Source organism: Anastrepha obliqua, chromosome 3, assembly GCF_027943255.1.
Source record: "Anastrepha obliqua isolate idAnaObli1 chromosome 3, idAnaObli1_1.0, whole genome shotgun sequence".
In the NCBI taxonomy this organism is placed as follows: Eukaryota; Metazoa; Arthropoda; class Insecta; order Diptera; family Tephritidae; genus Anastrepha; species Anastrepha obliqua.
The window spans coordinates 82,413,649-82,440,736 of record NC_072894.1 but is presented as its reverse complement, the minus strand read 5'-3'; the positions used below and the strand labels follow the sequence as shown (position 1 = coordinate 82,440,736).

Genomic DNA, 27,088 nt, shown 5'->3' with positions numbered 1-27,088 from the left:
GGTCGCAAATCTTCAACCGCCAAATCAAATAAAATAAATGCCGCAACCGGCGCTGCTACCGCCACAGCAGCCGCTTCATCGCCCCGTCAAGCCACAGCGACTGTGACCGCAGCCAATTCGGCTCTAAGTCCATCAGCGCAATCGGCCGCCACTGTTGTGCCGCATCAATCGCCCAATACGAATACCACCCAGAATAATACACTTCTAGGTGCTAATCAGCAGCAGCAACAACAACAATTGAATACGCTGCAGCAACATCAATCGCAGCAACATTTGCAACTTCAGCAACATAATCAACAACACGTGCAGCAGGTGCAGTCAGGCCAACAATTACAACAGCAACATCAGCAGCAGCAACAACAACAGCATCATCAACAACAGCTGACGCAGCAACAGCAACAACAGCACCAACACCAGCAACAGCAGCAGCAGCAGCAACATCAACTGCAACAACATCAAATCACCGCACAAATACAAACCATGAAAGATCAACCGCAACAACCAATGGTGAGTTTTTATATCTGATAAGCACTAATCAACAGATGTAACTTTAACGTAAACCAACGTTTTTTTCACGAAGTAAAAGAAGAAAACCAGCAAAAATGCAGTTGTAATACACCCAACTCTTTGTTCACACGGTAGACGCGTTCTTTAGAAAAAACCACAGAACTTTAAAAAATCGTGCAAGACGAAAATCTCTCAATATTTTCCCAAAAAACCGTGCAGAAGACGTAACAATTAAATCCATATTACGGGAGCATTTATAAAATAAAAACAATTCACTTTTATTACAATACAAAAAAAAATGTAAATTAGTGTACAGTGGCAATTCAATCCATAAGAACAATACATAAAAAATGGAATTGAAATAAAAAATAAAAATAAATGTTGCAACTATTCTTCACTAATTGATAACAAGTGTGGACGTTTATTATCGACTGGACCAAAAATACTATCATCAGTAGATACCAAATGTCAGATATGACCAATCCATCTGTAGGGTTTTATTAAAATTACTAATGCTTTCTGTTGTAACAAAGTCTGTTATTAGCGACTGTTTTTTGCTTTCAAAAGTTATGTATACACATATACATGATATACATGGCACAAAATTAACCCCCCTATCGGAAAGCTTATAACTTTTGCAAATGGCGTCGTACGTCAGTAATATTTGAAAGTAGGTTCGAATCTCGGTGAAACACCAAACCTCCGAGTGTATTTCTTCAACGAAAAAGCTCATCATAAATAAAATATAGCTTAAAAAAACTAAAAAACACGCTTTTATTGCTAATCGAACTAAAAAGTAGAAAATAAATTTTAATGACAAAGAGACCTATAATGAAGTAATAGCAAATCGAAGGATCAGTCATAGTCAACTACCTCAGAACAGAATTATAACAAAAATTAAGATACAAATAGAGTAATTCAAATTAGAGTTAAAAGCGTGGGATGCTTGATATAGTAAATATTACAATCATTCTATTGGCAACTACCTATGTACAGAGGGTTATGAAAGTGAAGCAAAATGCATCCCACGCTTTTAACTCTAATTTGAATTACTCTATTTGTAAGATTCCGTTACAGTCATTCATACATACAACCCGAGCTAATAAAAGTGTGTTAAAAAAATAAAATATTAATCCTGGCAATCCTAATAAGGATAATGGAAAATTTATCTCACATGTCTCACACTGCACTCGTTCTTCGTGACTATTTCGCCAAAAATTCCACGCATATCGTTCCGCAACCACCGTATTCGCCTGATTTGGCTCCGTGTGACTTCTGGCTATTCCCAAAACTCAAGAGACCACTACCGGAAATGGACTATTTGGCATGTTTCGGGGATTGGAAAACTCGTTGGCATAAGTGTATTTCATCGAGAGGGCATTATTTTGAAGGGGATGAAATTGATTTACAAGAATAAATGACGATTTTTCATTTTACAACCAAATTCACCTTACTTTTTGCCCACAGGTAAAAAAAGAAAATATTAATCCTGGCAATCCCAATAGGGATAATGGAAAATTTTTATCAAATTATTGCATTCTCATCGGTCCTTGATAGGTGTGCAAAATTTCAAGTCGATCAGATGTTTAGAAGCCAGTGAAAATTAAGCTCAAAGATTCCGTTACATATATACATACATACATACATACATACATACATACAACCCGTCCTAATAAAAGTGTGTTAAAAATGATCTGCCTTTCGGAGTCAGCTTGAAACTGTAGAGCCTTCCATTGGTGGAACAACATCAAGACGCACGTCGTACTAGAAGGAGAAACTCGGCCAAACACCCAAACAGGTGTACGCGGTGTATATATATATATATATATAATCCAATCAAAATGTTTTACGAATTTCGCGAGGAAGTGTTTCTGAAGATCCCCCATTTTCATAATAAATTTCAATAATTTTAAGGCATTTTTCTATCGTGTAAATTGACTATCTGTCTACTTGACAAATGTCAAGGATTACTTAGAAAAAGGGTACCATCTAGGAATTTTTCTCTTTTTTGAAAGGCCTCTTATACTCGTAATACATTTGTCTCTCGGTCCACAAAATTTTCTTTAGATTTTAAGTTTAAGTGATTTACTTCATGAAATATGTATACTTTGGCCAGAACTCTTTTTATTTTGCGCCTTGTTATTAATTCTGTTATATTATATTTGCATTATCTCAAACTGACGCAAAAAAGGTGAAACTGTACGCAAACTAAACCGAAAAAAAACTTTCTCCAAATTATATTAAAAATCAAACTTTTGCAAAAGTTTTGCCAGCGGTAGCGTACAAACTGCACAAACTGAAATGCATTCATATGTACGTATGTATGTATGTACATATATACCGTCAACACTTGCAACGCCTAAATAGCTGGTCGTGCCCCAGTGTGCATATGTTTATGTCTGTAGTTCTGCACTTTCGAAAGAGTTTTTAGTTGAAAGCACTGAAAATTCCTTACAATGTATGAAATTGAATTAAAAATTGTTTCGAACAGAAAACAAACATAAAATGGAAGAGACGATAAAGGGCACAACTTTTCTGCAGCGAAGTCAATAATGCAACCTTGTGCGCCCAAAGACACCTCGTTGACGATAGCGTATATAATTGGTTTTTTTAAATAGTCCATTTACCAGAGGTAATACGAGTATACAGTGTGTGCTCGCCATACTAAATAGTTATACAGCAATATTGTGATCCTGTTATGATAGCCCGTTGCTGATACGCAGTTGATTAGCTGCCCAATATAGCAGAAAATATTTCACGGCGAACGAGTTACTTTAAAATTTGGAAGCTTGGGCCAATAACTTCGTTTTATTTGAATTTAGTTTAACACTAAAACCAAAAAAAAAGAAAAAACAATAAATAGTGAACTTGAAAGTAGTATTTATTAAATAAAAATTTACATTTCCTCTTCCATTTCAACTCCGTAGAGAAAACTATTGCTCGTGATTAGCTAGCGCTGACCATCAAATTGTCAACATTCTACTGACAGAACACGTGACGTTACCGTTTTTACAGAAATTGTGTGGCAGAACGTGGTACTATTTCATAAAAAAAAAGTTTTTGTAAGACTATAATTCCATTGGGCCGACTTTGGAGCCCACCATGCTTGTGAAATTATAAAATTAAGTATTATATTAAAACGTTTTTTCTAATATCACCAGTTAATGTATCGACAAAAATCACATGTAATTTACTTATACGCATGAAACTTGGCGTTATTTTACTTTTTACAAATAGAAATCCAATAATTAAATATTCTGATACAAGTTTTTATCAAAGGTCACATGGCAACTTCCCACTTTTGCCAATTCTACAAATCTTTGATACAAAAAAATAACTCAAGAAATTGTATTGAAAATTGGTCAACCGCTATGGTCGATAACCCAACAGCTATTCAGTTGCTAATTTAGAACGCATTTAAGTCTCATCCTAAGAAAGATGTAAAGTAGGGGGTGATAAATGGACGGCTGATTTTTTTTTACCTACAAATGAAGCGTAATAGTGCTCAAACTCACCAACGTAAACGTACGCCTGTATCAGCTGACACGATGAAACAACGGTACTACGGAACGGAACGGTGGTGAGAATTGATTTACATGGGGCTCTCATTAGTTTCATCCTGTCAGCTGATACGGGAGTACGTTTACGTTGGTGAGTGTGAGCACCATAATAACCAGTCGCCCAGCACGATTCCTCTGCTAACACAGGATGCGCATATTCAAATTTTCTACAATTCCAGACTGTGTGCCAAAGGGCACAGTCATGTTAATTAAGGCCATAAAAAGTTTGTTATCATGTGCCGTTAACTTTCACCGTACACCGAAACAGCATTGCCGGCAGAATATTTGAAGAAGTACGGTCCGATGACTCCGCAAGCCTAAAAACCTCACGAACTCACTGATTCGTGGTGCACAGTTTTATCTTGAATGACACATAACTTTTCAGCAGCTAAATTTAACAGTTTTGCGTGTTAACGTATACGTGAAGGTGTAAATGTGTAGTATCAATTGTCTGGAAAAAACAATTGCTGCCAAAGAGATGCATCTCCTTTGAAACACCCTATGCATAGAGCAAGGTCGGCATATTTCTGTTATGCGCTGGGATAAAGGCGATGTATTCAAGCTTGTAATACAGGTCGTTGCTTCGTATTGTTCTCTTAAGTCAGCACTGAACACACTTCTTTTATTAAAGGAATATCGCATTTACTTCGTCTCATTCATCTGTACATATGTATGTACATCCTTCTGCACGTTTTTGACATAATTCTATAATTAAACAGAAATGGTAAACACGATAAGAATGCTGAAAAGTCTAATAATTTGCCGATGATTTGCTCACTCACGCTACCCTAAAAAAATTACCTTATCGCAATTTTGCTTTAAAAGCATTTATTGTGCCTACCTTTTCACCCGCATCCAACTGCGTTGTCACGTTTATTATTTTCGTAGCTAAATAAAAAAACTACTAAAGCATCTTACCTATTGTTACCCGGCAGGAAAATGACTTATGAGCTACAAGCGACATAGGAATATACCGAAAAATAAATGTTAAATTGTGCATGCCTTTGTAAGTGTGAATTATCATTCTTTTTCAAAATAAAGTTTCATTAAACAAAGTGCCAAAAAAAATTATTAAATCTATACCTCAATAAGTAAATAAAATAATCTAATCAATACGATATTTTAAACTACCTTGTTCATCATACACATATACTTGATGGAAGTATTAGAGACAAGTTTCCTTTCTGAACACTTTAGTTTTGGCAACCTGAATATGAGCATCAAATTTCTGTTGTTAATTAAAAAATACTTTAAGACCCTCTCACTGACTCAGATTCCCTCTAGGGCATACATACTATACATATATCTGCATTAATGTATTTATACAAAAGCAAAACATCACAAAATTCTCCTATGGGAAACTCTCACCTGCTGTCGGGCAGTACGGCAGTAAATTCTCAATCCAAGTATATCCTATTTTTTTACCGTGGCATTATCTGCATATTCTTTTTTTTAGTACATTCATACCCACACATGAATGTAATACTTTAACTTTCAAGGGAGGATTTCTATTCGTCCTTTATAGTTTTTTTTTCTCATTCTTTTATTCCTACTTTCTCGTTCGCCTCACCAATTTTATCAATAGAATAGAACATAAACAATCAATTTCTGTTATTTTTCTGCGCAATAAAAGTAAAGGCTAAAATGAAAGTACAGGGTGGGCCAAATAAGACCTACTAATGTTAAGCACAAATAACTTTTTTATTTTTTGACATATTTATTTTTCTCTTTTTGTAGGTTATAATTGAATTGAAGGAAATTTATTATGGAACCCTACAGTACAACACAACGCGTTAAAATTATCGAGTTTTTCTAGGGGGGAACAGGGTTCAGTGTCCGACCGTCCTGGATTAAGTGCCCATCGAAATATTCGCCCTGAAGACAACGTGGAAACTGTGCGGCAGAGTGTTGCAGATGATCCATCTGTCTCTACTCGCCGTCGTTCCAGCCAATTGGGCATTTCCAGAACGACATTGCGTAGAATTTTTAAGTTGGATCTTAATATTTACCCATACAAAACTCGAATTGTGCAAGCACTGCTACCGCAAGACCACCAACAACGACTACAATACGCTATTCGTTTGACACAATCTGATTTCCAAAAATTCAGATTTCCCTTGGCCACTTCATTCGCCAAATTTGACTGCGTCCGACTTCTTTTTATGGGGATATTTAAAAGTCAAAGTGTATCTTAATAAACCAGAGGCTATTAGACAACTGAAGCAAAATATTCGAGACGAAATACTGAGCCAGAAACATTATGTGTAATGAAAAACGCGTTAAAAAAACCAATCTTTGTATCGAGAAAAATGGTGGACATTTGTCTGATGTAATATTTCATACATAATTTCCATAAAATATATTCAATGTATAAAAACAATTAACCAAAATAAATGATTATTGCAAAAGTTTTTTGTGTTTAACATTAGTAGGTCTTATTTGGCCCACTCTGTATATGAACGACGAAATAAAATAAGAAAAATGCTAAATATATCTACATAAATACAAAAGTGATATGTGTACGAAGCGACACTAAAATTGCCCGGAGAATAATTCTCTATGAAGCAGAATCAGGAATAAAATATGTATCAGTTCTTGATGCCATACAACGAGCTAATATCAAGAAAAGTTATATAAATACATATGTATGTATATTAGTTTGGGGAAAAATAAGTCCATTCATTTCACACTAACAAAATTATTTTACTGTTTTTTTGCTTATTTCATTCAGTTGTGAGTTACAGGGTGTTAACAATCGAAGTCAACAAAGAGAAAATTTGTTAAATTTTACAGTTTATCTTTGATAAAGGCGAAAATGCAAACCAGGCAACTGAAATTGTGAATAGTGTTTATGGTGCCGATACTGTAACAGCGAATAACGTGCAATTTTGGTTTCGTCGGCATTTTAGATGTAAAAGAAGTAATCGAAGTTGGCCCGACATGTTAGTAGTCGTAGACTCGCTCAGGAACTAAAGATCGACCATAAAACAGTTTTAAACCATTTGCGCAAAAATAATGGATTTCTTTTATATAGGTCTTAATACGATATACACGGTCGCGTAAAATTAATCCAAATTGCTAAATACAAAAAAAATATTTTGACTGCTGCAAATCTTTACATTGGCCTTTAAGCGCTCCATTACTTGTCAGTTTTTATTTTTTAGATTAGATTTTAGCTCAAAAACACTGTTATACTGGTTTCCTATTATATATTGTTCCGTCAGTACAAATCAATTTAAATTCATTGCTCTTTAAGGAATTCAATTTTTTAAACAATTAATTGGGTGACAAAAAATAAATAAATAAAACGAAAAACAAAAAAGTTAATTGTAAACGTTTAATAGGATAGTTAGTTTTTTTATAGAATAGTTTTTTTTTTTATTTTTTGGCAAAACTTTATTAAACAAAACAGGGATAATTTTTCAACAGTAGCCGTTATTTCTTCTCAGTTTTCTGAATTGTATGCAACTTCACTCCATTAAAAAAGCTTTTTAGCGACCAAAATCAGTGCCTGTTTGAAAGTAAAAGGTACATATGGTAGAGGCACCAAAGCAGGCCAGCCAATCTCTCTTCTCTATTTTTGTCGCATCATCGCAGATGTACGTATATGAGCAGGTCTTGTAATGATTTAACCCGACATTATTTCTGTTAATCAATTCTAGCCGCTTCACCCTTTATTGCGTGTTTGAGCGACCTCCTCCTCCTATTTGTAGTGTGTGTCTCGATGTTTTTCCACGAATAGAGGGGCCTACAGTTTAATGTCTCCTCCGAACGACAAATGATTTTCTATGATGAGCTTTTTTGTAAATAGAAGAAATAGACTCTGATGTTTGTCATTCTCTGTACAACTTAAGGCACTCAAATGCGTCAATTTTTCTATATTTGATTTCCATTCTACATATATTAAGCCAAAAAAGGGTTTTAGTATTAACTTTTCCAAATAGATAATTTTGCTAGTAAAATTTGTATGCCCTTATAATAATACCATAATCCCTAGTTCTATTGACTTATTTACCATAACTAAATCCCTCACAACTAAAAGCTTACCAAATAGTAACACAAAAGGAATGTAAAGGCTTCTCAACAAGATAATATTTCAGCAAAGTTTGATCTTCTTTTCAATGAATAGCTGAGTCGAACGTGAACTAGTGTTTATACACATATGTCTTATATCGAGTCAATTGACTAAAATTTGGTTGGATGAATATAACAACCGAAAATGTTCACAATTTTGCAGAATATTGTTTTCGCAGTGCGTTTTAATTTTTCTGCCTAAAATCTGTCAAAAGTGTCAATATCAAACTGTGACAGCTGTCAAAATAAAAGACTGCTAAAGAAGGAATTCAAACTGGAACACGATATTTCCTGAATTAGTAAAGATATTTATTGCAAAATTAAGTCGGCAAACCCTCGCTAGATTACATGCAGGTGTGCGCTAAATATTTATGTCAAACATCACACACTAATCCTACCCTTTTTCTGGCTTAACACGTATATATATGTATACGTGGTACACTTTCGCATTTTAATGTTAAATGAAATTTAGGTACACAAATACTACACACATATGTATGTATGCACTTAACTACCCTTACGTACATACATACAATCATACTCGTACATTTTCGCGACACTAGTGCTGCCCCTTGCCAGTTCGACGGATACGCTTTATCAGTTCTGGAGCTGTATCAAAGCGCATGGTTTTAAAACTCACCCTTTCAAAGAGTGTGTTGATTTTCGTGCAGATGCTTAAATTTTGGAAATTAATCACTCGTAGTTTTGACAGTAATATTTAGCACCGCCTAGGGTGGCATTAAGGAATGAAAAATGATAGCTTTATGTGTGTAAATATTTTATGTAGGTACTTATACACTCAATTGTAAATTTGCAGCGTCTTAAGCTATTGCCGTTAAATGCATACACATACATATGTGCCTATTTTTAAAGAATCCTGTGTATATAATGCATACTATAACTGTTAAAAACTGCTCAATAAATCTCTAATTTTAGGACTATATAACATATGCATACATGCATACATATTGACATTTCGCATCTGGTCATCTTTCTTTTTAGGCACCAATGGCCTTCTACCCCACATGGCAGGCTGACCCCTCACAGGGTTGGCAGAACCAGTTTATCCAGCAAATCCCGCAGAATACACCACCCATTACGTCGCTTAACTCGCTGGATTTCCAAACGCAATCATATGCTTACCCATCAAATGGATATGTGCAGACCGGCCTCGGATTCGATCCGAATTATGGACGTTCTCCATATGGTGCTCCGGTACAACGTTACGATTTCCAGAGTCAACAATTGTCGACTGCGCCCATCAATCAAGTGGGTCTTCAGGGTGTTGGTTTCAGTCCGGCCGCCGTTACATATGCCGGTCAAGTATCGACAGCTCCAGCTCCGCCTGCAGTGGGATTGCAACAGCAACAACACTTGGGCGTGTCTGGTGATTTGAATAAAACGATGTCGGGAAACGACACGCCTGGATATCCGCGAGTGAGCAGCGTGCCGCCGCGCTCACTCAATTGTAACGGGTATTCAGGCGACTATAGCGGCTCAAGTCAGCAGCAAGCGACTGCATCGAACAGCAGTTCAACTACGGTGGCAGGTTCTACTCTTGCCGGCAGCAACTCGAACACCACCCCACTCAATGGTGGTCAAACTACAGCAGCTCCGTCATCAGCTCCAACCGATGCATCACCGATGCAACCGCCTAGCGTTTCAACTGTACCACAATCACCCACTCGTAGTCTGATGCAGCAACAACAACAGCAGCAACAACAGCAACAGCAACAACAACCCCGCCATGTATCCCAATCACCAAACCATATTCCTCAATCACCCAACGGCAATATGCCATCGACTCAACAGACCTATGGCACCAACATTCCACCCTCGCCACATCACAATTCCATGCAACAGCAACAACATCAGTCGCAGAATCACATTGCATCGCCACCGCAATCGCAGCAGCAACAACAGATGCAACAGGACTGGAGTTGGAGCAGCCAGCCACAGCAGACATCTGCGGTCAGTGCTGCAAACGATCCGTACCAGCAGGGTGAACGCGTGAATCTCAATACGCGAATTAAGTCAATGATACTTCGCAAGAATGATCCCAAAGATCCACTCGCGAATGCGCCCAGCGATCTACATATGTCAAGCAATCCAGGTACTCTTGGCTCCAGCCCTAATGCGCTGGGGGCATCGCAACAACCACAGACCGGTCATTTTTTATCGTTTAGCCACCATCTCCGCGGCGATTCAGTAATGAACGCCAATGGTACGACTGGTTCTAACGTGTCCGCTACACAATCTTCACAGCAGCAACAACAGCAAATGCAGGGCATTCAAACGTCCAATAGTGGGGGTCTGACGTCCGGACATAGTACATTAGCACCGGAACCAATAGGAGGTGGTGGCGATCAAATATGGAAGCCACACCATACAAACTCGTTCAAGAAACCAGTGGCAAGTAGTTTCCCAATACCCGAACACCACCATCAACAACAGCATACTACAATTAGTCACGGTGGGCACACCACCATTGCACACACTGAAGCCCAACCGAAAAAATCTAGCCGTAAAAGTAAAAGTCGAGCAGCAGCAGCGGAAGCAGCTGATCTTGATAAGAATAGCAACGATCCTGGTGGTGGATTGCATGGTCCACTACATGGTTCACATAGTATAAAATCATTGGATAAGACTGGTTATCCTTCCTCACATGGCTATCCACCGCCGCAGCATCCCGATTACCATACCCCCTACATCAAAACTGAGCCCGGTCTCTTGCCCGCCCAACACACCAAAATGGAGGGATATGAACGCAACTATCAGAATTTTATACAATATGCGGATTTTTGCCAAAATGAGGTACAAGGCATGTCATCACAACAGCAACACCATCAAAATCAGCAAGATTATGCGAGTTATCACAACTCTCCTTACTACGGCAGCTCCAGCTCATTCCAGCAGAGTTACCAACAAAACTTCGTGCCAGGCTATCAGCATTCATCTGCAGGCATGGGCTATGGCAGTACGCACGGCATGCATCCGCATCATTCAAGTTCATTAGGTCATTCTAGCCACCTGAAAGCGTCTAATGGCCCTTTAATGAAATCCAGTAATAGTGCCGGGTTGCATCATCACAACAATCATTTGATGGATATTGACCGAAAACCAGATACCAATAGCATTATACCGTTACCCACTAACTACGAGAAAGACATCCCAGCACATGCCTATCCAATACCACCTCATCGGTATCCTTTAGGGCCAGGCCCGTCACATTTGGGTCACAACATGATTGAGCCTAAAATTGAAGATATGAGTGCACTATCTCATAACTCCGGGTATCCATTTTTAGGCGAGGGTGGTCCAGCGACCATTAAAAATAGCAGTGGCTTTTCATGTTGTCGTCAAGGCAGCACACGTACGCCCACCGCCGAGCACCTCAAGGAAGGTACTTGCATAGGCATACAGACCAAAGACGAAATTATGGAGGAGGCAATAGAGGAGCCAGAAATAAACAACGTTGTGAAACCTAAAAAGAAGGGGGGGACAAAGCAAGAAGAAAATGAAATTGTAGTTAAACACGAAAAAATCAATCCTTTGTTTGACACCTCCGACAGGCTAGAAAAAGGCAATAAGACGGAGATACCAGAGTGTGAGTGCTTTCATTCCGACAAAAATCCGCCCGAACCTGGAACATACTATACCCATCTCGGTGAGTCGTAATGTGAGACCAAGCATGTGCGAAAATAAAAACACTAAAACGTTCTCATTTATTTAGGTACTGCTTCAACTTTGGCCGACTTGCGTAGAGAATTCGAAGAACGTTGTCAAATATCTGGTCGGCAGCTGCGTATAGAGAAAATCATTTACACGGGCAAAGAAGGTAAAACCACGCAAGGTTGCCCGCTTGCTAAATGGGTTATCAGACGTGCCGATCCAGAAGAAAAAATTTTGGTTGTTGTAAAAAAGCGGCCTGGGCACAGGTAAAGAAAAATTTAATTTTAAAGTTTTCTTCATTTATAACTCAATTTTTTGTTTAACAGGTGCGTCGCAGCTTTCATAATAGTTTGTATGGTGGCTTGGGATGGTATGCCGCGCCTTGAGGCGGATAATGCATATAAAAATTTAATACCAAAGCTCAATAAATTCGGACTTCCAACAACTCGCCGTTGTGCCACAAATGAAAGCCGCACTTGCGCGTGTCAAGGTAAGTAACTTTTCCATTCTTGTTAAGTGTTTTTCCTAATTCAATTTTCATGCAATAGGCCTTGATCCTGAAACTTCCGCTGCCTCCTATAGTTTTGGCTGTTCTTGGTCCATGTATTATAATGGATGTAAGTATGCGCGCTCAAAGACAGTGCGTAAGTTCAGGCTCTCCGTTAAAAGTGAGGAATCCGCCATCGAGGACCATATGAACCTATTAGCCACAGTGCTGGCGCCCCTCTTCAAGCAAGTATGCCCTCGATCGTATGACAATCAAACCAAGTACGAGAAGGAAGCAACAGACTGCCGTCTCGGACTAGAAACTGGAAGACCTTTCTCAGGTGTTACCGCTTGCCTCGACTTTTGTGCCCATGCTCATAGAGATTTGCATAACATGCAAGACGGTTGTACGGTACAGGTGGCTCTACTGAAGCCATCGAACCGTGACGGCCGACCGCCTGACGATGAGCAACTGCATGTCCTACCCCTCTATACCATGGACACAACGGACGAGTTTGAAAGCATGGAAGGCCAACGTGAGAAACATCGCACCGGTGCGGTACAAGTATTGGACAAGTGAGTGTAGTGTTGAGTTTTGATAGCTGCCCTTGTGTAAACCATATAGAAAAAGAACTTCCAATAATGCCTGTCTGGTTTTACTACACTTTCAGATTCCCCTGCGAAGTACGTGTTCGTTCTACACCGCTCATACCTTGCCGGCGTCATGGAAAGAAGCGCAAAGAAGACGAAAATGTCGCACCAGAAGCAGAGGCCACCGCTTCTACTACCGCCACTACGCCCACGACACCAACGCCTGCTGCTACAACGCAGTCACCAATCAACTCCGCTAATGCCAGCAATGCCAATAGTCAAGCCAACAACGCCGGTAACAACAACCCTACGGTTTCAATCAATGGCAAGAAAGAAAATGGAAGCAACAGTAAGTCTAAGTCCAAATCGAAATCGGCCGCAGCCGGTAATACCGCCGCCACGACGCCATTATCAGCACCTCCATCGACCCCTTCACCACGGTGTCAAACTCCAGTGACCAACAATCCCAGTCCTGCTGGAAGCGCTTTCACTACGCCGCCAGTGAATAACGCCAACAATCCTCATATTAACACCGCTGTAAACAATCCGGCCGGAGGTAACCCACCCAATCAACTTATGTCGTCCAATTCCAGTCTAATGAATATGGCGACTATGATTGATACCTTCACAGATGCCCAATTGCAATCCAATCAGATCTCAAGTACAGTGCTCGATTCGCCCTACTCATACGACTACCAGACTGGTTCCTATATAGATTCACGAAACTACTACGGAAACTGGCCACCACCGCATGCAACGCACACTACACATGCCGTTGGTATGGGCTCGGCACCAGGTGCTACGGCCGCACCAATGGCACCTCCGCAAGGCAACGTTCACCATACCACTACCGCACCACAAACACCTCACCATGACACGAACACCACTTATGGAAACAGCTACAATAACTTACCGACAGCTGGCAGTCAACAATTAACGCAAGTGCATGATGTACGTGGGGAGGTAAAGAGCCGTGGCAGTGAAGAGAACCCCGACTCCACCACTATAGTTAATAATACTTTAATTGAAAGTAAGTTAACCACACTCACTCCATTGACACCAATGACTAATCTAACTCAACAACACCATCATCCTCACCATCACGCTGCGCCCATTGAAGAAGGTTTTGTCAAACCAAAACCACCGGCAGACTATCAGTACACTCAGTACCCGAGTAACTATCAAATGTATCCGCCACCACATTCGGCCTATTCGGCGTACGACGCTTACCAGAATATGAACTACAACTATGGCTATCATCAAGCATACTCACCTTATAGCATGTATCCACAGCAGACGCCGCCGCCCACACCACCGCCGCCATCGCCAAACTGGAACATGTACGGCCATCATCAAAGTACCGCTTCCCCGACTGCATACGCTACAACAGTACTGCCGCCAAATGGTGGATCCCATCAACACTCGTCGTTAGCAACCGCTACACAACAGGCGCAAACGCAAATGCCCCCGTCTAACGGCAATCTGAAGCCCACACTTCCGACACCAGTAGCGCAACCCACCCCACTAGCGGACCCCCAACAAATGCAAGTGCAAGCACAAACACTTCTACAAGCACAAACTCATATACCAGTGGTGCCACCACAAACTTTGCTCCCTGATCTCAATAATACCAACGCTCAATCTACACCAATAAGCACCGAGCTTACAAACTCAACCCCTACGACTGCTATCAACGTAACTTCGCCAAATGCAGCAAACCCAACAGTTGCAACGCCAATATCAGCCATTAACAATGATAGCAGCAACAACAGTACTAGTAACAGTAATGATAATAGCAATCCAGCAACAGCGACTGCATCCACGACTGAAAACGGGGCAAGTACGGGAACCAGCACCAACACAACGACAACAACTACTACAACTACTTCCACGGCTGTAGCGACCACTTCTAACCCGAACAAATTGGAACCAATTGGGGAAGTGACTGAAATTAATGACAATTACGAAGCATTCGCTGATCCGCAAATGGGTGGTGTGGCCATAGCACTCAATCATGGTAGTGTATTAATCGAGTGCGCCAAGCATGAACTACATGCGACAACTGCACTGCGCAATCCCAATCGGCATGAACCGACGCGCATGACTCTTATATTTTACCAGCATCGTAATCTTAATCGAGCGCGGCATGGTATCGATGAGTGGGAAGAAAAGATGCGTGTGAAAAAGATCAATACGGACCTCGATAACAAAGCCAAAGAAGAACGCGAAAAGTTGAAGAAGGAACGGGAAGGTGGTGGCGAAGAAGATGACGACGGCGGCGAAGGAGCGCTTCCCAATGGCACAGCACAAAGTACCGGCAACAGCGGCAAGAAGGATGGTACCCACCCAAACAATGGCAATGGTAATAGCAATGGTTCTGCAGCATCCTCGGAGACAACTACGACGACGGCAATATCGGTGACAACAGCAACTACGAAGAACGGCGGAAGTGGCGGCTCTGCTGGCAAAAAGAAAAAGGATTCGGGTAAGAAGAATGCAAACTCAAATGCAAATGTGAACGAAATTGCTAATGAGAATTCTGCTTCTTCCGTTGAGCAGGCAAAAAACGAGAAAGTTGCACTCCACGCGCCAACACTAACAACAACCTCTTGGACGACCCAATTCCCTATGCATCCGTGTGTGGTTACGGGACCTTACCAGGAGGGCAACACTAGTCCGACATCAGCAGCAGCACAGCAGCAGGAATCGCAGCCCCACCAACAACAACAACAACATCATCAGCAGCAGCAAATGCATATGCAACAACAACAGGAAATGCCAGCTTAAGTTCATAGCTTGCTTGTGTGAGTCCGCCAAGTGGAGAGTGCAATGGTCAGAGATGCTGCTCAAAATATGTGTTTCGAGCATTTCTCAGCTATTTTCGATTTTTTAGGCTTGAGGGATGCACAGCTCTGCCGAATATTGGCGTAGTAAATATTTAACACGTTGAGTGCCATATTTTTTTTTTTTGGAGGGTTTGAAAGTTACTAGGAAAACAGATGTAATGAAACCAAAAGAAACATTCTTTAACGGAGGTAATTTTAATAAAGCCAAGATCACAACACTAAAGCGCCGTAGCCATTTTGAATTTGATAAGTTCATACATATGTGCTTACGTGTACACGCATTTATTATTTAATACTTTTGCATGCGCTCGTATGAGGATCCAGAAGGAGAGCTTAAGATAACAGAAGAAAACAGAACTAAATTTTCAAACACATCAAACAATTTAAATTTGCAATCAATATTCACTCATACACAAACCGAACTAATTGATTTCTAATTCATGCAAGCAACTAGCTAAACTATTTTTATATTTTATTTATAAAGACTTGTAACTTTTAATACATGAATTCAGAAATCTTATCTTTAATCCACTGAAAATTAATATATATATTTTTAATAATAGTTGAATATTAAAGTTTTAGACTTCGCAACTTAAATCAATATTAACATTTATTTGCGCAGACTAGAAGCTGAAAGGCAAGCAACAAGTTTGTGCATATATTTGGTATGAAAAATTTTACACTTTTGGTTATTTTTGCCATCATGTAAAATAGTTAAAAGAAAACGTAATGATTCAGATTTAAGTTGACACCTTACAAAACTACTATTAAGAGAAATTGAATACTCTATAAATACTACAGTACTAAACTATTCAGATAACCACTATAGGTACGTATTAAAGCAACAATAACAAACTACCATAGCTATTCGCATTGAGTTATTTTTGAACATATTTCCTTAATCAAAAAATCAATAAAGACTACAAATGAAGCAAAAACCACAAAGGTTAAACAATTTGATTGCGCATGCATACTTAGTTGCAAATAAAATAATTTTTTATGAAAAACACACATTTGAAATATAATGCTTAAATCAAATTTAAGTCAACAAATCAACAGTTAATATTAAAAAGAAAAAAATTACTGTTAGAAAAAGAACATTGCCAAAAGTACAAAGAAAATAAAACCGTTTTTAATAAAAATATTAAGCAAAACAAAATTTCACTACTCGAGTACATACATACAAACATACGGAAAGCTTAAATAGTTCATAAAAAATAATTTTTATTAAAAATAGAAATACACATAAAACTACAGCACAGAAGCAAGCGAAGGCAACTAAAAAAGTAAAAAGTAAAAACAAGTAGTAAAGTAAAATATAAAAGACAATTATTTGAGCAGCGAAACCGCAGATGAAAGCAGTTTAAGTACATAAATTTCAATATCAAAACATTTGAATAAAAATGTACAGAAGCACTTTGTCAGCTGCAAATTCAACTACTTCCTAAACTTCAACTACACCTACATACATACAAGTAGATCGGGTTTAATTGGTTACAATAAATTCATAAAATAATTTTCATTCAAAATTAACCTCACCTCAAATTCGATTTCATTATCCCAAATATTAAAAAATATTTCGTGTTAGCAATAAACTTAGGAGTATACACCCATGCGTACATATTTCAAGCGCTATTTTTATTGAGAAAAGTACATCCCAGGGTTTATTGTTCAAACAAACTCCACTTCAAACTCAAGGAACTGCAGCTACTTTTTTTTTGTATTCACAAATGTAATTAAATGTCTACCTGCATGAGCTTCTAGCAATAATGAAATTCAAATGTAAGTCGAACGTACATCCATACAGCCTTGAAAGTTAGTTTTCCGGCAACTATGAAAGCATTTTTTCATCTAAAATTTTTAAGTTGTATTTTCTTTAGATTTTTCTTGGTTTTTTATAGACTTAAATAATTGCACTACTTAAGTATTTAAATCGCTTGCTCATAAAGAGATGAAAACTCAAAATTTTAAAAACGCCCCGCACAAGTCCATACAAATTTACAGACATATACCCTATGATCAGAAGGTATCGAAAATGCTTAGATAAAACAAAACAGAGTTAAATTTCAGGCAATTTAATTTTATCTCCTTCAAAATATGGCCCGTCTGAAGCAACACACATGTGCCAACGTTTGAGCCAGTCCTCCATGCACCCCTGGTAGGTCGACGAAGGGATGGCCTTCAGCTCCTTCGTCGCATTCTCCTCTTCTCTATCGACTGAAATCTGAAATCTTTCAACTTGGCAAACAAAAAGAAGTCGTACGGGGCCATATCAGGTGAATACGGTGATTGTGCGATGGTATTTACTTGGTGTTTGGTCAAATAATCCAGCACAATCTGGGCTCGGTGCGATGGCGCGTTATCATCGTGCAAAATCGAAGAATTGTTTGCCCACATTTCCGGCCGTTTCCGACGTAAGGCCTGAAATGCTTCAAAACGGATAAATAATATTCTTTATTGACCGTCTGGCCCGATGGAAGGTACTCATGGTCCACTACGCCTTCGATTCGTTTAAATTAAACATTCCCGGTACTTTCTGATCATAAGGTATACATATCTGATTGGCGCCTACACCTTTTTTGGGTGTTTGGCCGAGCTCCTCCTCCTATTTGTGGTGTGCGTCTTGATGTTGTTCCACAAATGGAGGGAACTACAGTTTTAAGCCGATTCCGAAAGGCAGATATTTTTTATGAGGAGCCTTTTCATGGCAGGAATACACTTGGAGGCTTGCCAGCCGAGGGGCAACCGCTATTAGAAAAAACTTTTTCTTCATTTCACGGATATTCAAAACTTCGTCTTCCTAGTGGCAGTCACGGCCGCCTAGTACACACATATACATAAGCATTTCTGTACAGCAAATAGTGGACATCCTCATCGCGCTGAGCTTTTCACCGCCATCTGAAAAGCAGGGATTATTTTTTTTTTTTATTTCCTGTATCACAGTGCTTCAAAGTTAGTCACTTCCCGTCTTTAAGTAAAAGTTGAACACAAACGCATTTAATACACATTTCAACCCTTGCCAAATACATATGATGTACAAGAAATCAAATAGCGTCTCTTTTCTCTTTCCTTTCTAAATGTTGCATTTTTTCTGGCCTGCGACAGGTCTGTCTAATTTTGGTGCTCTTTTATCTGCATGTTCATAGCGTCGCTTATTGTTTTCTCAAAGTGTGGCACTCCAACCAGGCAAATATGCAACATTTCCTACCTTAAGGCTAGTATATACTAACTACACAGCCATGAAATTCCGGCAGCAACATTGATTGTCAAATTAATAGGAATCGCCCCAGAAGTAATTGGCAAACTTTAGTGAGGAAAGTGATTTTAAACAGATTAACGCACATATATTTTGACACAAAAAAATATGAAGAAGATTTACTTATACCCTTTGCCATTTTCACTTAAAAATCCCATGTCTTCGGAGTATTTGAACTCAGGCATTTCACTCGCAAACGAATTTTTAAAATATTTTCAGTTTTTTTCAATTTTAAATGGGTGGGGAAAATTGTTGCTGCATGTTGCGTGGATTTTTCATGGCGTGCACTGAGTGCCACTTTGCTGTGAGTTACATACGAAATTTTACGTACGTAACACGAGAACTTAGTGCTAGGCTTTACACAAAAATTGAGGGTGAGCGTTGCCCAGCTGACTTGAATTTATCTGTGCACACAAATTTGTCAAAATAACTCTGCGAAAATTCGAATTATTGCAATGGTTAAAAATGGAAGTAAACCATTTTGTCTTATTATGTTTAATATATATCGCACTTGTTACGTTAAAGCGTAACAACTCAAAATCTGAACATTTTCAGTAGAGACGAAAAACTGTTTCCGTAAATATTAATAATATAGGTATTACAAGGGAAAAAATATGTAATTGCACGAAAATATCATTAAAAACAATATAACGGTTGTTTCATTCTTATTTGTTTAGTAGTTGCGCTAAAATAACAAATTTTTGAGTGGTTACTCTTTTCCTTTTCTTTTTGAGTTGTTACACTTTAACGTAGCAAGTGCGATATGTACACATATATTTTGTTAAATTCAATATGTAATTTGTGCAAAGCTTGCATTTCTCTTGTTCTTTTCTTATAAACAACATGCAACATTTTCGCAGTGCTGCCGTATAACGAGGCGAGATTTTTTTTGGAGAATAAAAACACTATAGAAGGTTTGTAAAAATATGTAAAAAAATATTATTAAACGAAAAATTACGCGTGCATAGAAATTTATGTAGAAAGCATTTATTTTCACACTGCAAAAATGTGTAGTGCAAGAAATTTGGAGAAGCGTAAATACATACATATGTACATACATACATACTTACATGCATAGCTAGTTTGTAGACAGCGAAAGACATCAAAAGAATGAGAATGAAAAACATATTTTAAATAAGAGAAAAAAACATTTATAAAAATAAATTATCAGATACAAAAAGGTGCGTATTTTGCGCAAGATTTGAAAGTAAAATTAAAATTTAGCCATACTGATAAAACTGAAATGGTTGCAGTAGTGATTAATAACAAAAGAACAAAAAACGACAAAAAAATACAACTGAAAGTCAACACTAAATAAATGGAAGACAAAACAAAACATGGAAATGTTTAAATAAAAAAATAGTATTTATTGTGTAATGAGAAGGATTAGACTTAAATGCATACAAAAGGAGTTTAATCAGAGAGGACGGAAAAGTTAAAAACAAAACGGCATACACTTTCTCACAAACTTTATTTCATCTTCATTTAGTTTATCGTTTTAATTACGAGTGTAATGTGCATACATATTTAAAAAAAAATCTAAGTATTCTGCCTAGTTTTAAGCAAAGCAAAACAAACATAAGACATTTTGAGAAAATTAAAAATTAATCAAGTTAAAAGGGAAATTAATTAATAAAGATAATATTATATAATAAATATAATGATGATTAGACTAAACCTATGAATATTTTATTGAATGATATACGCACACAACATATAAAATATATATTTATTTATGTACGTAAAACAAAAGAAAACGAGAAATGGCAAAGGAAGACCGATTAACAAATACATATATAATAATAAGACACTAGCGTATAGATATTTAGCAGGAACGGAAGGAAATTGAAGTTTGGTTTTCGTCTCAGTGAAAGTACGTTAAGCGGCGAAGTTGAAAGTAAATATAAAAAACTTAAACAAAAAACACATTAAACATAGAATGGAGCGCTAATAAACGCAGGATAAACACAGAAAAGTATATTATACAAAATATTTAAAATAAAATCTAAAAACTATAATAGAATTGGACGTAAAATTGAAAAAATGACTCGAAACCAGCAAAGTATTAAGTACGTAATGAAACATATGTAAATTGTATGAGTATACACTTGAATTGGTTATTAATTGCAAGGCCAAGCTCACAAATAAAAATTATCAAATCAAAAATTAAGTCTAAATGAGTAAATAAATAAAATGCAAACATAAATACATATGTACATAAGTACATAAGTAGACAGAGTATGTATCTAAGAAGCCAACAAGTAAAAGTATAATGAAGAAATGAAAATACAGTAATTTACATAAAAGCACATAAGTCAACAAAATAAGTAACGACAACACAAACATAAAAGCCATGTATTTAATATATTCATTTATACGATGCATAACGTACAATATTAGCGAGCATATACATACATACATATTTTGTGCATACAAATTAATAAATTGATTTCATTAATTAAGAAATAAAGTAAAAGCAAATCTTACAAACTGAACTTCATATACACGTGTACATATGTACTTATGCATAGGCATGACTTACATACATAACTACATCAATCAACTACACATACATAAAAACATCCCTCCATGCAATGTGTTTGTTGCTGCAGCCACACATCTTTGCATTTCCTCTTGTCATTGCAAAAATGCCATTGGTGCAGGTTCGAATAGGCAGCCATACATACATAAACATACATACACACTGCATAGCATTCAAGACTTTTTATTGTATGTACGCTGAATAAGAAGCAACAAAAAGAAAACAAACAAAATCAAAATAGTTTTACTGACTTATTAAAATTACTAAATAAAAACTTATTATTTATGACATTTTTATTTTCTTAATTCTTTCTTTTTTCTACAACCTTTTTCATAAATTGCGTATGTAAATGTTTCACTATTTCAAATAAATATTAGTTCCACTTATTAAAATCCTTACGCTCATTCTGTTCAAAAGGCAAGGTAACTCATTGCATTTCGATTAGAATTATTTCATTGTAACATTGAATAATTGTTGTTTTTTTTTTAACAATTACAATTGATTTCTATTTTTATTTTTATAATAATATTTAGTTGATTGTGACCGAAGGGCACTGACTGTCACCGTAGGTTGATTTGTTGGATACTTAGTGTTATATAAAACGTGCGGAACAAATGAAAAATATGTGAGAAAGAGACAAATGAGTAATGCATTGAAAAGAGATGAAAAATCTAAAAAAAAATTATAATATATTAAATTATGAATCAAATGCACATACATACGTTTAAGCATAATATACATACGTACACACATACAATACATTACACATTGGTATAATATGTTGCAAGCATTCGACAACATGCAACACTTTTTCTAAGCTAAACAGTTGCGGTCATACAAGCATACATATGTACATATGTACTGGCAGCATAATTACAAATATAAATAATAAATTACTATAATTAAAATTATAACTATTATTATTATTATTACTATTATTATTAAATTTCTATTGGCCTATATTTCATTAATTAATTTCCTTTCTCAGTTTTTATATGCATAAACAGAAACAAAAATAAATAAATGTATTTTTAATGAAATTGAATACAAAAAATAAATTGTCTTTCATTCATAAACCATAAACAGTTTAAGTACAATAGCGCCCATTGAATATATTTCACGATTTATGCCCACTTCAACACTTATTGTATGAGTTATAAGTAATGATACTAAAGCTGCTATATGAAAAGTATGCGTGAGTTTGCCACTGCACATAAAACGTCTGCTCAATTCGAATACAAAAACAGAAGTGATATTTTATTTCAGTGTTTTCAGTTTCTTACCCAGTAGAAAAAAGAAGGAGTGAAAAGCGATTACAGAAGCTCTTCTTTGGAATCGGGAGAGCCTTACCATCTCCATGATTTCCTTAATTATTTCTCATATGAAATGAGCCAAAACGCAAGGCATTACATTTTCGCTTGCGACGGAACATCTTATAGAAGGTGTTATTGCAAGTCATTATGCCACCGCTTGTACGAGAATGCTTTTGAGAAGGAGCTGTCTTCAAGCGCTTCACAAACGCCTGGCAGTATGCCCTTCTTGCTCGCTTACTTTGTAAGGGCTGCAGGAAGCCGTCTTTGTCATGTGATGTTATCTTACTTCTAAATAGCAACGATAATTTAAAAAAATTATTTTAATTTTAATAATTATAAGTATTTTAATAGATGATATATTTATTTATTTATTTTTTATAAATATGAATTTTAAACAAAAAAGATAAATAAATGTAATTAAATTATTTTTTTCTTAGCAAGGCAAGATCTGATTTAATTTCTCCTGTGCAGATGCCTAAAGACGTCATTGATTGCAGTGGTTCGTCAAAAAAGTTTTTTAAATTTTGTATTTTCAAGCCTTTAACACGTCCTCCAGCCTCATCGAAGAAGCCTGTCACTTTAATTAGGGTAAATGGGCTTATACTCGTACAACAGAAATCATCTGGGGAGTTGGTACTTAGGAACCAGTTTTTAGTTCTGTAGCTTGTAATCCTGCCATGTCGATTTCTTATAAATCTCTCCTGTTCTTCACGTAAACCAATATCAGCATTATAATATCTGTTATGGAGGGGGCTTCTACATTTTCATTCTTTCTTTCACATAGCTTAAGTTTGCGTATTAAATTATTTCGTTCCTTTAAAATTTTTCTTTTTATAGAACTCGCGCTCATTCCTCTTCTACCCATCTTTTTATTTATTTAATTTACACTCACTCTTTTTATTATAAATTTTACTTAAGTTATTTCTAACTTTCCGAAGCACGTCTTTTCATCACAAAAATACACTTTTGATAAATTTACAGAAATGAACGCTTCACTTTTTTTTGTTTGTACCGCTTACTGTAAATTTCGACAATTGTGTATAGGTACAAACGTTAGCTCGACAGTTTATTTTGTAACACCTTGCCTACTCACTTCTCAAGAAGGAGCACTGGAAGCGCTCTGTGAGCAGTGCTGTTGACATAAGCATTTCACTTGCTTAGAAGCTGTTCTGTAATAGCTTATGAAGGCAAGATATTGCACCATTTCCTTCTGGGTACATTTAAATGTGTTTGTGTGTTTTTATTGTACAAAGGATCAATGTATATGTGTTTGTGTGTTGTTGAGTCCCGTTTCAGGGAACTAGTGGCAAGGGTGTTGAGTTCGTAACACGTGCGCCAAACGTAAGTGAACGCCGACATTTTTATGGGTGTTAACGCTGGTTACCTATTAAAGGAACTATTGATTTGGAATTAAATAAGTGCATAGCTTTTTTATATTTTCTTTTATTTTACAACGATTTATTTGCTACTAGGCAAAGGATAAGTATTCATTCGATAGAACTCTTTCTGCTTTACAAAACTATATTACTTGTATTTTTGAGTTATTTAATTTTTTATTAGTTTTGAGGCTTAGAAATGGAATACCCAGGAGCCAAACTCAACATTTTCGACACTTCCTCTTTTTTGCTTTTCATAGAGGTCAAAAAGCTGTCGAAAAACAGCCTGGGACATTTGCGACGTGTATGGAGAGACTATGGTTTGCAAAGTTCAAAAAAGGCGACTTTGACGTCGATGACACGTCCAGCAGCGGAAGGACTTCTGAATTCGATGTAGAACGTCTCAAATCACTTTTGAAGCACAACGATCGCCGGTGAATTGGCAGAAAAAATTAACTGCGATCATAAAATTATTCTCAGTCACCTTCATTCAATGGGATTTACCAAAAAATTGGGAGCCTAGGTGCCTCACGAGCTCAACAAAAAAAACAAAGAAATTTGCCTTCAAATTTCTTCGCAGCATCTCGTCCGCCATCGAGCAAAACGCAGCCATAAACAGCCCTTTTTGTACCGAATCGTCACGGAAGAAGAAAAATGTGCCTATACATCAAGATGCAGCAAAGAAAGAAGTCGATGGCTTCAGGAGATACGCGAAAGCCGAGAGTCAAGCTGTTAAATGCGCGAAAACAAGATCCCGGTCAACAAGGACTTCTACATTGCCCAGCTACAGTGCCTGAATCAGGCTACTCGACAGAAAAGACCTGATCTACATGGTCAACACCATCTACTCCTTCATGACAGCACCAGCCCCCATGTTGCACAAGTCGTCAAAGCCGTACTCTAAGAGTTCGAATGGGAGGTCCTTCAGCATCCGCCGTATTCTCTGGACCTTGCACCGACCGATTACCACCTTTTCCGCTCCCTGTCAAACCATATGAAGGGCGTTACCTTCAATAACAAAGAGGTTCTTAAAACTGGCTAAAAACCCGAGTAGAATTACAATGCCGAAGAATCAGTTAGGCCCGAATTAGGCAGGCCTTACTGACGCACGCCTCACTATTACCTTACCAGGCCCACGTTAGGCAAGGCAAAGATTGGCATGCCAGAACAATACCAAATTTGGTTGTGGTCACGAAAATCTGTGGCAGTGTCTCACTTAGGCATAAATTGGAATCCCTAACCGATTTGTAGAAGGGCATCCGGAGTATTACCGAAGTTCGGTTTTTCGAACCTGCGAGGCAGATGTGTGGCGATACCTTTCGGGACTTGGGCCTAGTTTGGCTGCCTTATGAGGCGCAAATTTGGAATGCGGTTTGCCTTATTTGGGCCAAATCACCGCCTTACCAAAATTTCTAGTCGGGAAACTTATTGGACACCAGACCAGGCGATTTTTGGCGGAACGGAATCTACAAATTGGTTAAGAGGTGGGAAGAGGTTGTAAACAGCAACGGCGACCATATAATTGATTAACTTATTGATATAATTGTGGTTTTTTGTTTAAATAAGACATCGCTACGAACTGATTCTCCAACCTAATAAATGCTAATATCCATTGAGACCTTAAACGTAACAACAGCTTAAGACATCGACTACTACATTAAAAGATGCAATTTTGACTTCAAGCACTTTATGACCCCCATACCCGCATAAATAAAACAATGTATTTAGTAGTATTGGCTTCTAATATTATTGAACCCCAAAACGCAATAAAAATTGTAAACATTTTTAATTTAAATAGAAACAATAATAAAGGGATCAAGACAAAAAATTCTTTGCAGAAAACATCGTTCAATAAAAATAAAAAAATATAAACTTTTCTAATTTACTTCATATAAAGGGTCTTTCAAAAGTGATCCCTCTATGGCAGTAGTGAATAATTCCTAGACGTACCTTTTTTCTATATCATCTTCGACATTTGTCAAACAAGCAGATGCACAATTTTACATGATAGAAAAATGCGCTAAAATTATTGAATCTTATGAAAATGATGGATCCTTATAAACATATCACGAAATTCTTGATTTTTTTGGTGGAAATAATCGTTCGAATGAGTCGACAATTCAAAGGTTGGTGAAAAAGTTTCGAGAAACTGGTTCTGTTGAAGATAGAAAAAGGACTGGCAGACCAAATTTGGACGTTCTGTTAAGAATATTGCTGCTGTTGCGAGAAGTGTTACTGAACAACCTTCAACATCGATATCACGACGTTCTCTGGCAAAGATCCCAGTCGGGGTTTTTAGTTGGTCCCAAAAGAGTGGCCAAAGTTCGTGGAAGCGAAGATACTTAGGTCACCCGAACTGACCCTTTTCTTTAATTCTCATGAACAGAACCGTCACCATGATGATAGGGCGGTGTGTGAGGGTAAGCAGAGTAAAAATTTATTATAAACTGCCACATTCAAAATCTATTTGACAGAACGGAATCAGTCGTGTCCGCTAGTAATTAAATAAAATGAAGTTTAGGTGTGTAATTTTGATTCTGAATCCTGTGTTCACGCCGATGGATAGGTCACACATTGAGAAAACCACCAGATAGCATCACGAGATTTGGCTCTGGATTGGAACCCGCAAAGCAGCAGAGGTCGCGGTTGACCAAAAAACACTTGGAGAAGGTCGATACTGCGCGAACTAGGAGATGCCGATATCTCATGGGACGGTGCAAAAACAACATCACAGAACCGTGTACGGTGGAAGCGTGACCAAGGAAAAAAAGGTGTGTACTTTCGTGGTGAACATCTCAATGAATGATTTTTAACTATTTTTTTTGTTCGAATATAAATATATGTATACTAGCTTTACCCCGCGGC

General features: G+C 37.5%; 1 protein-coding gene across 4 annotated transcripts; it reads left to right on the top strand.

Moving 5' to 3' along the window:
* On the top strand, positions 1-21,871 carry LOC129243032 (methylcytosine dioxygenase TET). 4 transcript variants are annotated; one of them, XM_054880083.1, is made up of 7 exons: positions 1-507; positions 9,144-11,808; positions 11,875-12,079; positions 12,140-12,303; positions 12,362-12,875; positions 12,971-15,375; positions 15,450-15,670. In XM_054880083.1, the coding sequence occupies exons 1-7, from the start codon at positions 481-483 to the stop codon at positions 15,563-15,565; spliced, it is 6,096 nt and encodes a 2,031-aa protein (XP_054736058.1). In that variant the 5' UTR covers positions 1-480; the 3' UTR covers positions 15,566-15,670. The 4 variants fall into 4 exon arrangements, with proteins under 4 accessions (XP_054736058.1, XP_054736057.1, XP_054736055.1 ...); XM_054880080.1 differs by having other exon boundaries at positions 360-507; positions 12,971-13,446; positions 13,522-21,871; XM_054880081.1 differs by having other exon boundaries at positions 360-507; positions 12,971-13,920; positions 14,011-21,871.
* The last annotated feature ends 5,217 nt before the right edge of the window (positions 21,872-27,088 follow it).